A 15,260-nucleotide genomic window follows, 5' to 3' on the forward strand; every position below is an offset into this window, starting at 1 on the left:
AAGTGGTGGGGGTGTTCCTAGAGCCGTTGCAAGTCCACAACTAGTCCTTCTGTCAAGTCATTCTAGTTTTTACTAATAAAGAAAGAGTTGGATACAAACCATTAATTGTATCGATCCCGTATATGGTAGTTTTTCATGCAAGCATATCTCAGAAAACCACGAATTTTGCTGACCTGCACATTGCTTTTTAATTAACGTGTAATATTGCAGTTCATGGCCAGAAGATTTTTTTCATTTTTCACAGAAATAATATACCTAAAACAGTAGAAATCCAAGAATCAGATCTCTCTCTTTATAGGGCTGGTTTGGTGTTCATTTTCTGTCCTTGTTTGTAATCCAGTTGTTGGCCTATATATGCGAAGTATCTGATATATAATCATGCACAGAGTGTTCATTGTATCACTAGCCTGAGTTGTAGTGATAATATTTTTTGAGTGTGGGATAAAAAAATGGAGCTTCAATTGGGAAACAATGGAGGTGCTTCTGGTGATGAACATGAAGCTTTTAACTCTGGAAATAAGGGAAAGACCATTGCCATACTTGTAAACAGATTCTGTAGCTTGAAAAGTATTATAAAATTATCATTGAATTTATCTATCATGAACTATATTATATATTCTTCATGTTATAATAGCTTGAATACCACGTAAAATAAAGAGAACTCTATCCCAGATTTTAAAAAAAAGTTTTGTTATATTTTATAAAGTAAAACATTAAATCAATAGATATGGATATTAGAGAACAAATTTGGAGTGAAAGCTAATACGCATACTTTCGAATTTTTTCTAGTTTTGCCATCCATTTTTTACTTTTTTATTGGGTTTTTTTTTAAATTTTTTTTAATTTATCCTTCAATATTCTATTAATTTTGAATTGGTTTTTGAAATTTATTTTTATTTATTTTTTGTTAAATTATCATAGTCTCAAACAAATATTTTGATAATTGATTGGTTTTTAATTTTGCAAGCGTCTATTTTTTTTATTATATCATTAAGTAAAAAATAATTTTTTAAAAAGTTGTTAAACCTAGTGAAATCCATGATTCAGGTCATTACTTTGACGAGTTAAGTCACGAAGCTCTAGTCGATCCAATATGTGTCGTCATCTTAATATTAAAAAAAAATATTATCTTGATTTTTTTTAAAATTAACCCATATTTTTTATTAGTTTTTTGGGTTGTTTTTGAACCTGTTAAGTCAACTAATTCACTCGGGGCAGCTTCCGCATTGGTTAATTTTAAACTCGAACTAAATAAGCAGTCAGGTCGAGAGATTTCAAGAATGATATGCTGAGTCAAACCTTTTATTTTTTCCTTTTCTTCTTTTTTTTTTAAATTCCATCTTTCATTTATTTTCTTTCGAATGAATCTTTTTTGGGTTTTTTTTTTCAATTTTATCCTTTAATATTTGGTTGATTTTGCATTGGTCTTCATAATTTGTTTCGGTTTGCTTACTATGAAGTTATCACAGCCTCAAACAAATGTCACGATATTTGATTAGTGCTTAATTTTGTGCGTCTATTCTTGTTATAATATTATTAAGTAAAAATAGTTTTTTTAAATAAAGTTGTTAAACTCAATGGAGTCCATGATCCAGGTCGCAAGTTTAGTAGGTTAAGTTGTGAAGTCCAAGTCAATTCAATATGTTATCATCTCAATATTTTAAAAAAAGATATCCCCTTGAAAATTTTTAAAAGCCAAAACACGTTTTTTGCATGTCTTTTAAGTTGTTTTAGGATCTATCAAGTCAACTAGGTCATGTTAAGATATATTTCACGTGGGTTAATTTTAAATTCAAGCTAAGTAGTGAGCCAAATCTAAAGGATTCAATGCCGACTTTCTAGATCAGGTTTAATAACAATATTGCTAAATAATTTCTTGTAATCTGAATTTTTTTTTCACATTGAAAGAAATTTTGATGTAATCTGAAGCATAGCGCGAGCTAGTAAAATAGTGCATAAATCAATCAATTAAATGAACTAGAAGCTTCTACATTTCAGTTTCAATTAATTGTAATTTTTAAAAAGGTTTAAATCAAGGAAATTATAATTATCTAATACTAGTTGCATTTTGAGCGCATAATAATGCCTATTTGTTGCATTAATATTATGGAGACGTATTAAATTTCAATAATTTTGGAAACGATAAAACCCAACATCAATATACTAAATTTGTTAAATGATTAGTATTATCTAGTGTTAATTGCACAGTAAATAAGGCCAGCATGGCACAAAATCTTGAACACACAAGACAAATAGTGCTACTCCAAATCCAAACCCGTCAAGGCTGTACTATCAATAACCTGCTGCATTTGATTTTTCAATCATCAATCTCTTGCATTTAAAAATATTTAAAGAACTCACAAAAAAATCCTATAAAAGTAGGAATAATGTAGATTATTTAAGAATTAAAATAGATTTACTTTATAAAAATAAAGATATTAATAAATTTCTATGAAATGATTTCATGAGATTCAGCTAATTATCTTGATGGTAGGATATATTAAAAAATATGAACTCATGTTGTCAAAAAAATTTCAATGATTATTTCTAATACTTAATCATCTATTTTGGTATCTTATTAAACAAAAATAAATTATCATTAATTTCTTAATTTAAAAAACTAAAAAAAAAAGCCCATAAATATATATTCATTCATAAAAACTGAAAACGTTTTAATGAAGTTCTTTTCATATATTTTCAAGCAGTGGCTGTGGGGGGTTCCTAAAGCCGTTGCAAGTCCATAACTAGCCCTTCACCATTTAAACTTACGGTTGTATTTGTTCTTGTAGTTATATTGTATTTTAAAAAAAATTAAATTTTTTTATTTTAAATTAAATTTTTTATCATTTTAATATACTGAAATCAAAAATAAAAAAAATTATTATTTAATGCATTTCCAAATAAAAAATACTTTAAAAAATAATATTTACCGCACTTTCAAACATGTTCTAAAAAAAAATTTGTTTTTGTGGTTTGGCTTTTTAAACTGTTTTTTTTCTGAAAAAATATTAAATTAATATTTTATTAAGTGTTTGTCATGGTTTTTATGGGTTGATGTAAAACAAATTCTTTAAAAAAATCATTTAAATACATTTTCAATTCAAAATTAAATACTTTTACAAATATTTCTACACTACATTACCAAACACGTAATAAAATTCCAGTTTTTAAATCAACTAAAATAAAAGGAATTGGAAATATATATATATATATATATATATATATATATATATATATATAAAAAGGTTATGGATACAAACCATTTGTATCAATCCCATATATGGTAGCTTTTCATGCAAAGCATATCTCAGAAAACCACGAATTTTGCTGACCTGCACATTGCTTTTCCTGTAACGTGTAATGTAGTTCATGGCCAGAAGATTTTTTTCGTTTTTCAAAAAAATAATATACCTAAAACAGTAGAAACCCAAGAATCAGATATCTCTCTTTATAGTGCTGGTTTGGTGTTCATTTTCTGTCCTTGTTTGGAATCCAATTGTTGGGCTATATATGCGAAGTATCTGATATATAATCACAGAGTGCTCATTGTATCACTAGCCTGAGTTGTAGTGCTAATATTTTTTGAGAGTGGGAGAAAAAAATGGAGCTTCAATTGGGAAACAATGGAGGTGTTTCTGGTGATGAACATGAAGCTTTTAACTCTGGAAATAAGGGAAAGAAGGCTTACCATCGCCATACTTGTCAACAGATTCTGCAGCTTGAAAAGTATTATAAAATTATCAATGAATTTATCTTATCAAGAACTATATTTTATGTTCTTCAGATATGATAGGTTTGATTTCTAGTTTTGCCATCCATTTTTTATGACTTTGGAGTTTTTGTTGATGTTCATGAGGAAATCCTTGTATATCTTTTACATGTTCTGTTTTTCTAGTGTTTCTCTCTTGGTTTACTCTCTGTTGGTAAGGGCTTGATTAGGGTTAATTTGCCTTCGAATCTTAGTTGGTATAGATATATAGTCTTGTAAAGGCATAGTTGAGTGGCTTTTGGACTAAGTCATTTCACTTGACATAATGGATCTATTTTATTTATCAGTGAATTGAAAAGGATTTTTCCATCATTTCCACATTTCAGATAGATGGCGGTGTTTTTAATGGAGATTTACTCTTATGTTAATGCATTCATTTCTGTCTTGATTAAGTCAATTTTCCTATGTGTTTGTTTGGCCCTTAATTGTGTTGTTCGGCTTGTTTGCTTCCTTAATTAATTAATTACTTGGCTTAGTTAATTACTAAATGTCAGGATTTGTATATGCATCTTGTAAGAATATTTTATGTTTCTTCAGAAAGTCCTTCCAAAATAATCTGTGTTTTTGTTGGTCTGATGAAGATTTTTCAAGGAATGTCCACATCCGAATGAAAAACAGCGGCGTCAGTTGAGCAGGGAACTAGGCCTTGAGGCTAAACAGATCAAGTTCTGGTTTCAAAACAGAAGGACGCAGGAAAAGGTACAAGTGATTTCTTAGTCTAAGCTTTTGTGTTTGAATAAATTGTATCCCTTAATGATAAACTGATGCTCTTATACCTTCTGATCCATTTCGCAGGCGCAAAGTGAGCGATCAGATAATTCAGTTCTTCGGACAGAAAATGAGAGGATTCATTGTGAAAATCTTTCTATCAGAGAGGCAATGAAAAACGTGATTTGCCCAGCTTGTGGAGGACACCCTTTCGGAGAAGAAGAACGCCAACTTAATTTGCAGAAACTGAGGCAGGAAAATGCTAGATTGAGAGAAGAGGCTAGTTTGGATTTTTTTCAACTAACTTCCCTTTCTAATATCACCTCATACTTTTTAATGATTCATAAAGGTTCTTGTCTCGAGAGTTTTAAGGATTTAGTTTTGGTGATGATTGTTTATGATTGTTGTGCAGCATGAAAAAGTATCCAGCCTTCTTGCCAAGTATATTGGAAAACCAAAGTCACAGATTGATTTGTTGACGTCTGACACTGGATCTTCACAAGAAGAACTGCCAACATTTGTCCAGAATCAAAGGATGGGAAACCCTGGCATTGATTGGGGACGGAATCCAGGATCGGACATTAGTCATTTCGCATGTAGACTTGAAGGAATTCCAGATATGGAAAATGCACTCATGGCTGAGACTGCTGCCGGTGCAATGGATGAGTTGATCAGACTTTTGCGAGTAAATGAGCCTTTTTGGATCAAGTCTCCATCTGACGGAAGACTCATCCTTGATCGGCTCAGTTATGAGAGAATTTACCCCAGGGCCGCTCATTTCATAAGTCGCAATGCTCGTGTCGAATCCTCCAAGGATTCGGCAACAGTGACCATGCCTGGAATGGACTTGGTTGACATGTTTTTGGATCCTGTTAGTGCTCAATATTGGCTGTTAGTTTCCATCCTGTAAAATCAGATAATATTTTGCTAAAGAGGAAACAAGTTTAACTATATGCTTTGATTTTACAGAATAAATGGGTGGATCTTTTTCCGACAATTGTTACCGAAGCAAGAACAATTCAAGTACTTGAAGCTGGAACAGTAGGGAACCGTCATGGTTCGTTGCAGATGGTATTTTAAGTTGCTAATTATTTCTAGCATTCCTTAAATTTTGTTAAAGCATGAGTTATGTATTGATTTGAAGAGGTTAAATGCAGATGTATGAACAAATGCACATACTATCACCCTTGGTTCCGCCTAGGGAATTTTACTTCCTTCGCCTTTGTCTGCAACTTGAACCTGGGCAATGGGTGATAGCAGATGTATCTTATAACTACTTGAAAGAAAGCGGATCCCCTCCCTGCGCTTGGCGGCTTCCTTCTGGATGCATGATCCAAGACATGCCTAATGGATGTTCCAAGGTGATTAGTAACTGCATCTCTGTATCAGAAATTATCAAATGAATGAGCAAGCAGCACTTCTGAGAACTGCTTGTCCTAGATCAAGCAGATTAGGGCTGATTCCTGATGAGCTTTACAATCATCGAATGATACCAATTCTGACGAATAACGACAAAGTTCGGAAGTGCAGTTGTCAGTTAATCAATGAACTATGAATTGAATGGAGCCTAGCATCTCTATCCTTTTTTAACAGGATATCTGCACAACACGACACGATTTGATTAACGGCTGCATTGAGTGTAATGATCATATCAATAAATGAGCATGACTATTCTAAATCAAGCATATCTGCAGAACCTCATTAATATGATACCAACTTTTTCATCACTGGTAAATATCATATATGATCTTTTTCTGTCATAAGCAGGCATTTGTATGCGTCTCCATGAGCTACCAATGATGACTTAAAAATTGTGTGCTTAATTTAGCATAGAATCGTTATCATAGCATTATATCTTAACTTGTCTGACAATAATTTACGGGAATCGCGTGCGAGACTAATTTCTTATTGCTCAAACTTTGATAGATAATATGGGTAGAACATGTGGAAGCGAATGATAGGATTCAAACTCACTGCCTGTACCGAGATCTCATATGTGGTAGTTATGCTTATGGGGCAGAAAGATGGATTGCTAGTCTCCAGAGGATTTGTGAGAGGCTCGCTTTCTCTACAGCTGTGCCTCCACGAGAACTCGGAGGAGGTAACAATAATCAGTTTTTGGCCTTTCCTTTTCTCTGATTCCCAATCTTTGCAATATTGCTGCTTTAACATCTTCCATTTGCTCAGTGGTCACTTCCCCTGAGGGTAGAAAGAGCATAGTAAACCTAGCCCACAGGATGGTGAAGATTTTCTGTTCAAGTTTGGGTATGTCAGGAAAACTGGATTTCCGTCAATTGTCTGAAGGGAACAATAGTGGAGTTCGGGTGGCTATTTGTAAGAATGCAGAACAAGGCCAGCCGATTGGCACAGTTGCTAGTGCTGCTACTTCTTTTTGGCTTCCACTCTCACCTCAGAACGTGTTTAACTTCTTCAAAGCCGAGAAATCGCGAACTCAGGTTTACAAATGGTTCATTCTGTGATCAATAGATACGTACATGTTTTGCACATTCAGATGTTTACAGAAATGGAAAAATAAGCATTTCCTTCCATTGTCTTCAACAGTGGGATATTCTGTCGAATGGCAATCCTGTGCTTGAGATTTCACACATTTCTAATGGGGCTGATCCAGGGAACTGCATCTCCATTATTCGAGTAATTTCTCATCCTTTCTCTCCTATTCTGGTGTGTAGAAAATAGCTGAAATTCCTAATATAACAATGTCTTGATTCATTCTCAGAAAGTTTATCAACGCAAGTTTACTGAAAATTTTTTCTATCAAATTAAAACAGCCTTTCATTCCTGCTGAGAACAACATGCTGATACTGCAAGAGAGCTGCACAGACTCCTCGGTATCAATGGTAGTATACGCTCCAGTAGGCATTCCAGCCATGAACGTGGCGATAAGCGGTGATGACTCATCAATCATTCCCATACTTCCATCAGGTTTTGTAATATCTGGCGACGGCCGTATGGACACAAGAGGGACCAGTTCTAGTTCCACCAGTTCTACTGGGTCAAACTCAGGAGGTTCACTCCTTACAATAGCCTTCCAAATTCTGGTCTCTGGCTCTAATTCCTCATCCTCCACAGAATTCAACATGGAATCTGTGGCAACAGTGAATACCCTCATCAGCACCACTGTTCTGAAAATTAAATCTGCTTTTAATTGCTCAGATTTGGATTAAGCTTTGGTGATGCTGTGGACAAGACTTCAGTTATTTATCATATGATTTCTGCCTGGGAACTGAAACAGAAATAATAATAATCAGCTGCTACTTTTCCATAACTTTTGGCTGTCAACTCATCAGTTGTTTTGAAACATTTTATCTCTAGGATGATGGTCTTGCATTCAACAGTGGGATATTTGATTTTGCTTGTTTATATATATTTCAAGCTATGTTGTTGTAGCTAACTGATGAGAACTAAGGATTTACGCACTTTCCATTGCTTTATTGTCTTACTTGGTCGTCAATGAAGCTCAGCTGAACTTCCTTAAGAGAGAGGAAATCACCGCTGATGGAGTCAATATCTGTGCTCTTGAAACAAAAAAAAAAAAAAAAAATATATATATATATATATATATATATATATATTCTCTACTTTGCATTAATTTTTTTTTATCTAAATTTAAATTAATACCCTCTCTTTCTATGATATCACGAGGCTACAATAAAAATCATTTTCAAAATCCAGCTCGTCTCAATCTCAAGATCACAGCTCCACCCCTTCCTCAGACCTCTTGCTGGAAATAGTAATGGAAATACCAGGTCTTGACGCTGACCAAAGTTTCCATGAGGTAATAAAAAATGCAGATACTTGTAAACCTTTGATATCCGAAAAAAGTGATGGATAATTGAACCAAAAATTGGACCATACAGTTCCAAATATTCATATGTAGCAGTTTACACCCTCGGGTATTTTATAAGTTAGGATTAATATGCTGCTGCGACATAATTTCAAAATTCAGACACACTGCAAACTGAACTCATCTCTTATTGTTCTACCAAACTAAAAGAGAATTGCAACATGAACACAAGGCTGCGCAGAGTTTTTCTTCGACACAGTTGCGCCAAGCAACTTCTTAGAGGTCCTCCGGGCCATTGATTTCCTGGGCAGAAAAACAAAAAAATGATGACTCCATAGGGAGTCATTGTAAAGAATGTTTAATTGCAATAAGTTACGTAGGTTTAGTAACGTACCTTGTTTTGAAGAATAGCTCCATCTGGTATTTCCAATTTCACACCAGATTTTGCCACGATACTCACTTTCCCCTACAGAGGTGAGAGCAGAATTTCAAGTCAGTTATGAAGGCTTCTACCAAAGAAAGACAAAGGGAGCAAAGCGATGATTACAGGTCACATATTACAGATAAAGGAAGTAAAATAAGTTGGCGGCAAGTTGTTGAAAGTCAATGCAAGGGCAGGTGTAGAGCTCAGTGATCACTAACATGCCAGTATACGGTCAAAAACTGTCATCTATTCCCATGTTAAGTGAAGTATCAAAACACTTCAAAAACAATGCTAAGTGAAGAGTCCCTTAATAGTTTTCGTAGCATGATCAGCAAAGGGTAAAAAAGGTCTTTAGCTAGAGGTTGGGAGTGTCGTGAGTAAACAGAATTGGGATCGGACAACAGAGAGAACTTTTGCTTGTATCATGACATAAGTATATCAAAGATATAACCACCTTACAAATTATATCATTTTCACCAACAACATTATACTAGAATAAGGATAAACATTCAAGTTAGTCGAGTTCAAAACACTTGCAACTACATCTGCTAAATTTTTTTAAAAAAAAACACACATACCAAGGGTACACACACATATATATGGTGGGGGGCACATGATTAAAGAATGAACATCAGAAAAGTAAAAAAAAAAAAAAAACAGAACATGTAATACCTTGAGAGTAATACCAGCACCAAACCATACATCACCGGCCACCTTTAGACTATCAAGCTCAATAATGCTAGGGATCGATTTAAATCGGCTCAAGAAGTTGGCAACCTGCCAACAAGGGAAAAAAATCGATATCACAAAAAACAATAATAGAACTCCTAAGAATAATTATAAAATAATGTTTTACCTTCTTATACTCTGGTCCCAGATCAATAGAAGGATTTGCAGGAATTGTTCGAGCTGGATTTCGGATGACAAAACCATCAACTAAAGTGTAAAGATCAGACTGCAGAAGAAGCAACTAAATGAGTTAAACAAGTCTCAACACTTCACCGAGATCCAATGACAGCGACAGAAAAGAAAGCAACCTGAACAAGAAGCAGATCTGAAGTTGCCTTCACTGGAAGGAATCGAGAACGAGGTACATTTATACCAATTGCATGATCGAAAAACTGGTAGACATGAGAAGAAAAATAATATCAGAATTGCAATTTCAACATTAAAGCTTCATGGAAAATCATTTTGAGTAACAAGTACCTTAATTGCTGCTCCAGCTGCAGTTTCTAGCTGAAGTACTTTGACTCCATCCACTTCCTGAAAGTGAGATCAACATTATTATAATTAGCTATTCTAAACTCATCATTCTGCAAACAAAGAAACAGTAGATGAAAGGAAAGAAATGACAATATACCTTTGGGTTTGGAATGATCTCCATCTCAAGTGCATCTGCTTCCACAAGCCTTTTAATTGCTTTCAAGTTCACCCACCTGTAATAGCATATATTGTTAGTAGTCTACCAAAGTATCATTACTGCATTGATTGCAAGGTTGACTTACAAGTTGTTTGTATTGAAAATTTTGAACTTCTCGATTGACTTGAACTCATTAACCTGTTTCAAACAAAATCAATTGGGCATGAACTCATTGAAGATATTCTCCAAAAATATTTAAAGACGTGCTAATTCCATTTCCATCAAGGCACACTGCTTCACAAATGCCAGATGGATTGAAGGAAATGGATAAATCAGTTTCGATTACAGAAATGCTGCCAGCCTCAGAGTGGGCAAATCTCCCTGTTCACTGGTGCCATTTACCTTGACACTGTATGCTAGCACCTCAATAGTGTCCCTTGCCTTTATCTAAAGGCTACTGATCTACGACATATATATATGGCTAAAAGGCACTGCCAGCTATCCATTATAGAGATTGGACAGGGAAATTTAAAGGAACAAATTATCTAAAAATGGAAGAATCGGAGCATGTCTTACATGCTGATCAGGGACCTGAGCAATTTCCAGGAGCTGCATCACATAATCAAGGAGAAAAACATTAGTCAGTGCCAGAAGCCATCTTTTTCTTCCTTTTTTCTATGGTGGGTTTGATTTAAGGGGGCAAAAAGAGAGACTTGTAATGCTGTCTGTTTTTATATGAAAAGAAAGCTCATCATGATTGCATTCCCAAAGAAAGGAACAAACATGGCATGAGCAAAACGAATATGTAACCTCAAAACTGAAATTTAGGGTGAAGAAGAAAAAACAAGACAAAACTGTCAGACAGGATAAATGAAAGCACTTCCAAGGTCAACATAATCAAGTCATTTGCAAGTTAAGCAAGTGCAATTTAGCATAATTTATGCAAAGGTCTTTTTGGAATTTTATCCACTTTTGTTTGACTGCTGAACTCGAGGCAGGAAAGAAATGAGTTGTAAACACTAGGTGAGAGGTGTGTACCTGAACCTTCCCTTCATAAGAGATGAGAGTACCACCCTTCACATCAGCCAGGGTTTTGGGTGTCACCTGCAGAAGCACAAATACAAGAAAAAAAATTCTGAATCCAGAAATTCATCAAAACTGGCTGCATTCATCTTTCTGTACCTCCATGCAGTATTCATTCTTGTTTCTGATCAGATGATTTAAGATTTCTGTAGCACTAAGTCAAGGATATAGCAGGCTAAAAGACTTCAATTCCAAGCATTTTCATCAATGAAACTAGAACAGATTGTTACAAAACTAAAACCCTGAAGTCAAAGGTTACAATGGGAACCAAAATCAGGATACTCAAATCAACAACAGCGCCGAGGTTGTCTGAGTTGGCGACAAACACATACTCTTTACCCTGCAAGGTAACATGTAGGGATAAGAAGAATTTAACAGACCAGCATTACAAGGATAAAGCAAAAGCTGTGTCACAACTCCAACCTTCGACAATAAAGCATCAAGTTTGCCACTGTTCTTTAGGGATGGGAACACATCACCATGTCCAGGAGGATACCTTCACATGAGAGAACACCAGTAAATACATTTTTTTAGAACAAGCAAGAAGACTAATATTTAATAAGAATTCTCGATAAATTAGACCATTCACTCAAACCAATTCCATGCATTATGCCATTCCAACTATTGTATAGGTTTTATTTTGCATTCATTTCTGAATTTTAAGAATTTGCTCATGGGGGATCACACTGAAGAAGTTTTTTGTTTCTTTTTCGAGGTGAGCAACCTCGATCGGATACTATCTGCTAGCAAAATCTTTGAGAGTAACAGCTAACATCATAGATGTGCTAACATTTGTTATGTTGTACATTATCTTCCAATTGAGATATACCTTCATTCACTGGCCGATGATCCACAAACTCCACTCACTAAGCTAGGTTACATTCATCACTCGGTTTCCAATAAACAGATGATGGCATAATAGGTAAACCTTGTCATGTATCACTAGAAAAGCTTATATAAAACTCAAGAAGTAAAGAGTGAAATTGACCAATGGTGCTTCACAAATTCATAGCAACAAGTTAATGGAGGAGTTTTCAATTACTTTCTTAAATGGAATTCAAAAGGAATCAAGCTCTACCCAAGTTTTACAGCAGAGAGGCCTCCGTTGCTAAATATGTCATGATTACAGAGGGAAAAAGGCATTTCAGTGCTTTTTATTGGCAAATGTATGTGTACAGCTAGATAAAAAATCACTTCAGTTCTCAAACAGGCGGTTTATCTATCACGTCCACAGTGCATCTGTTGAAATATATAAAGATGGCGCATGGAAAACGGTAAAATTGAGTGACTGAAAGAGCATTGCACTTCAGATGCTATCATACAGGAATTAGAAACCATACCATCCGTCCTTGTCAGTATGTCCTTTGGAAGGCAATGGAACAAAATCATCAACAACCAGACGAGGGTATTGGCTCTGTGTAAATTAGTTATTTCACATTTTCAGCAAAGTGAAAAGTGAATCTCAAAGAACTGATCAAGCAGTAGTATTACAAACCTGATTAAAAGTGTGAATCTCAATATTTGAGTTCGAGTACTTCTCAACAATCTAAGTTGGACAAAAGAGTAGGTTAGTGTACAAGTAAAGTCTAACAAGGAAAAAATAAGTATAGCAGGGAAAAAGAGTAAGGACAGAGCACCTTCTGTGTATCATCATGAGTGTTGAATGAGTTCATTAGAAGCAAGGGAACACTGCACCCATATTTCTTATTAAGATTCTGCAGCAATCAAAACATTTAGTTTCATGTAACCAAAATCAAATCAAAACACAAGAGAAATAACACAAACTAACCTCGATCTGGATGACAATAAGGTCAAGAAATGTCAATCCATTACGAACTTCAATGACAGACCTGCAAAATACAACAACATAAATCAAGCTCACCATCATCTACCTCTCCAAAACATCCGTTCTGCCCCGCAAACAAAAGGGCAGTTCTATTCAACACAGACAACAACAAGCCCACAGTGGGGGCCATCAATCTGAAAGTTGCCACTTTTTTTCCTTGCAGTGATTTGATCAACAAACTAAAATGCATTGTCCATATCAAAGCGAATGTTATACATACTTAGGACCAGTGCATCCCATTGTAGTCCCCAAACCTCCATTAAGCTTCAAAACGACAAGCTTGTCCAAAAGCTTCTTTGTTTCCTCCGGATCTGCAACAAATTCAAACCACTTTAAGCAATAACCACTCAAATTCAGCTCTAAAAAAAAATCCCAAATAAACTTAGATCATTATTGATTACCCTCCGGAGTTGGCGCCAAGGTATCATAAGGAACCACTACTTCATCAGTAGGTGTCTGAATCTTACTCCACTCAACTTGCTGCGCTTCCCCACTTTTACCACACAAATTCCCAACAATTAATAACAATAATTCAATAAATTTCAAATCCCAGATCTCATATCATCTAACCAAAAAAAACTCCATCCAGACCCCAAAATAAATAAATAAATAAAAATTGATCACATTGAACGCGCTAATACATCACAATTATCTAAAACAGCTCAAAAAATCTTTTTTTTTTCATTTTCAAGCAACAAAACGGAACAAAACAAATTTCAAAATAACGGAAGAAAAATGAAAGACCTGAGATAGCGAGAAACGAGGTTGACGAATCCAGTTTTCTCACTCTCGCTGCAAGAAAACACGCAATTCAGATTAGAGAAGCGAAAAAAAGATCTCTTAATTCATCAATCCATCAAAGAAATGTGATTGCTTTGATCATCAATTGAAATGGAGGGAAGAAGAGTACCTGATTTGATTGAGATTAGCAACAGCTGATTTGAGCTGAGAGATCTTGGCCGTATCAGTAGCCATTGTTGATTGATTTGAGCTTAAGAAGCTACAGGTAAAGGCGTGATTCTATAACTGAAGAGGAATTAAGAGTGTTTGAGAGGAAAGGTGATTTGAGGAACTGGATGCATGCCTGTATATATAAGCAGTGATAGTATTTTTATGAAACCTAAATTAGTCCCTAAAGCTGTACTCATTTCTCAATCGAGTCTTTTTTTTCTTACAAATATTGATTTTTATGTCAAATTTCTTGGAAGTGCAGCCATTTTGTGCATAAATTATGCACATTTTAATGGAAAATATTAACAGATACTGTTGAATGACCGATTGAGAGATGTGTTGTTGCTAAGAATTTATTGATGATTTTTTATTTTGGGACTCAATTGAAAATAATTATATAAGTTTAGGGACTGAATTAGAGTTCTTTTCAATCATCTTCCCACCAAAACCAAATCATATGTTTTCGTTTTTGGAGTGAATGAAATGTAAAGCTAATTTAAAGATTCTTATTATGTTATAAGCAAATCAAACTAAATCCTTATTTAATTTGGAAGAAAATCATCCACGTTTAGACTGAAAAATTCATATATATTTTTTTGAATTTTAACCGATCAAATTAAATATCTTCAGACTTCAAGACAAGCTATATATACTCGATACATTCATAAGAAAATACTATATTTTACTTTTTACATTCTTGCAATTGTAATAAGGTATGGTGTAAGGAAAATGCAGAAAACAGAGGTTTTTTTAATTTTTTTAATTATATAATAAGATTTGGGAGGGAGTGAATTTGGATCAAATAAAATTTTGTCTGTGGAATTTGGATCAAATAAAACTGGATGCATGAAGGAGTGATGGATTTTGGTGGGCAACAGACGATGGTTTTGGAACAGGCAAGAAAGAAGGGTCAATGTGTTCGAGATTGAAAGAGAATATGCAGGCGAATATAACGTTTTTTCCCTTTTAGCCCATAGAGATAGCATTGAAACAAGAGGGAAGGAGAAGGAGGTGACGCCTTTTTCACGCATGGGTTTGAACAAGCCCTCCACTCCACGTATGTTTTCGCAAGTGTTTCCTGCATTGTTTTAAAACTCGAAAGGTTTTTGGATTTGATTAATTTGAGATTTAAATTCGTTCGAGTTTAAAAAAATAAATTAATTTGATAAAAAAATTTTATTATTTTAATTTTAGTTTCAATTAAGAGATATCGAAACAAACTTTGGTTCTATTAGTTATTAAATTTAGGGAGAAATGCTAAAATAATTGCAATTTGAGAGGGTTGGCAATAAGTCAACGATGTATCTCACCAAA

General features: G+C 34.5%; 2 protein-coding genes across 3 annotated transcripts; one reads left to right on the top strand and one right to left on the bottom strand.

Annotated features, from left to right (window-relative positions):
* The first annotated feature begins 4,465 nt into the window (after positions 1–4,465).
* LOC7496603 (homeobox-leucine zipper protein HDG11) lies at positions 4,466–7,803 on the top strand. Its single transcript, XM_052448502.1, has 7 exons — positions 4,466–5,348; positions 5,447–5,548; positions 5,635–5,838; positions 6,404–6,578; positions 6,665–6,933; positions 7,040–7,129; positions 7,267–7,803. The coding sequence occupies exons 1-7, from the start codon at positions 4,875–4,877 to the stop codon at positions 7,660–7,662; spliced, it is 1,710 nt and encodes a 569-aa protein (XP_052304462.1). The 5' UTR covers positions 4,466–4,874; the 3' UTR covers positions 7,663–7,803.
* A 499-nt stretch (positions 7,804–8,302) lies between these two features.
* Positions 8,303–14,073, bottom strand: LOC18106486 (UTP--glucose-1-phosphate uridylyltransferase). Of its 2 annotated transcripts, none has more exons than XM_006372351.3 (21): positions 13,906–14,073; positions 13,740–13,787; positions 13,397–13,488; positions 13,216–13,306; positions 12,939–12,999; positions 12,787–12,864; positions 12,645–12,695; positions 12,490–12,563; positions 11,573–11,645; positions 11,432–11,489; positions 11,249–11,295; positions 11,105–11,170; positions 10,643–10,675; positions 10,212–10,264; positions 10,067–10,142; positions 9,913–9,969; positions 9,744–9,827; positions 9,563–9,661; positions 9,379–9,483; positions 8,677–8,748; positions 8,303–8,585 (listed from the first exon to the last, which is right to left on the bottom strand). In XM_006372351.3, the coding sequence occupies exons 1-21, from the start codon at positions 13,968–13,970 to the stop codon at positions 8,559–8,561; spliced, it is 1,410 nt and encodes a 469-aa protein (XP_006372413.2). In that variant the 5' UTR covers positions 13,971–14,073; the 3' UTR covers positions 8,303–8,558. The 2 variants fall into 2 exon arrangements, with proteins under 2 accessions (XP_006372413.2, XP_052304461.1); XM_052448501.1 differs by having other exon boundaries at positions 13,397–13,491.
* Between the last annotated feature and the right edge of the window lie 1,187 nt (positions 14,074–15,260).

The sequence above is a fragment of the Populus trichocarpa genome, chromosome 17 (assembly GCF_000002775.5).
Source record: "Populus trichocarpa isolate Nisqually-1 chromosome 17, P.trichocarpa_v4.1, whole genome shotgun sequence".
Classification (NCBI taxonomy): Eukaryota; Viridiplantae; Streptophyta; class Magnoliopsida; order Malpighiales; family Salicaceae; genus Populus; species Populus trichocarpa.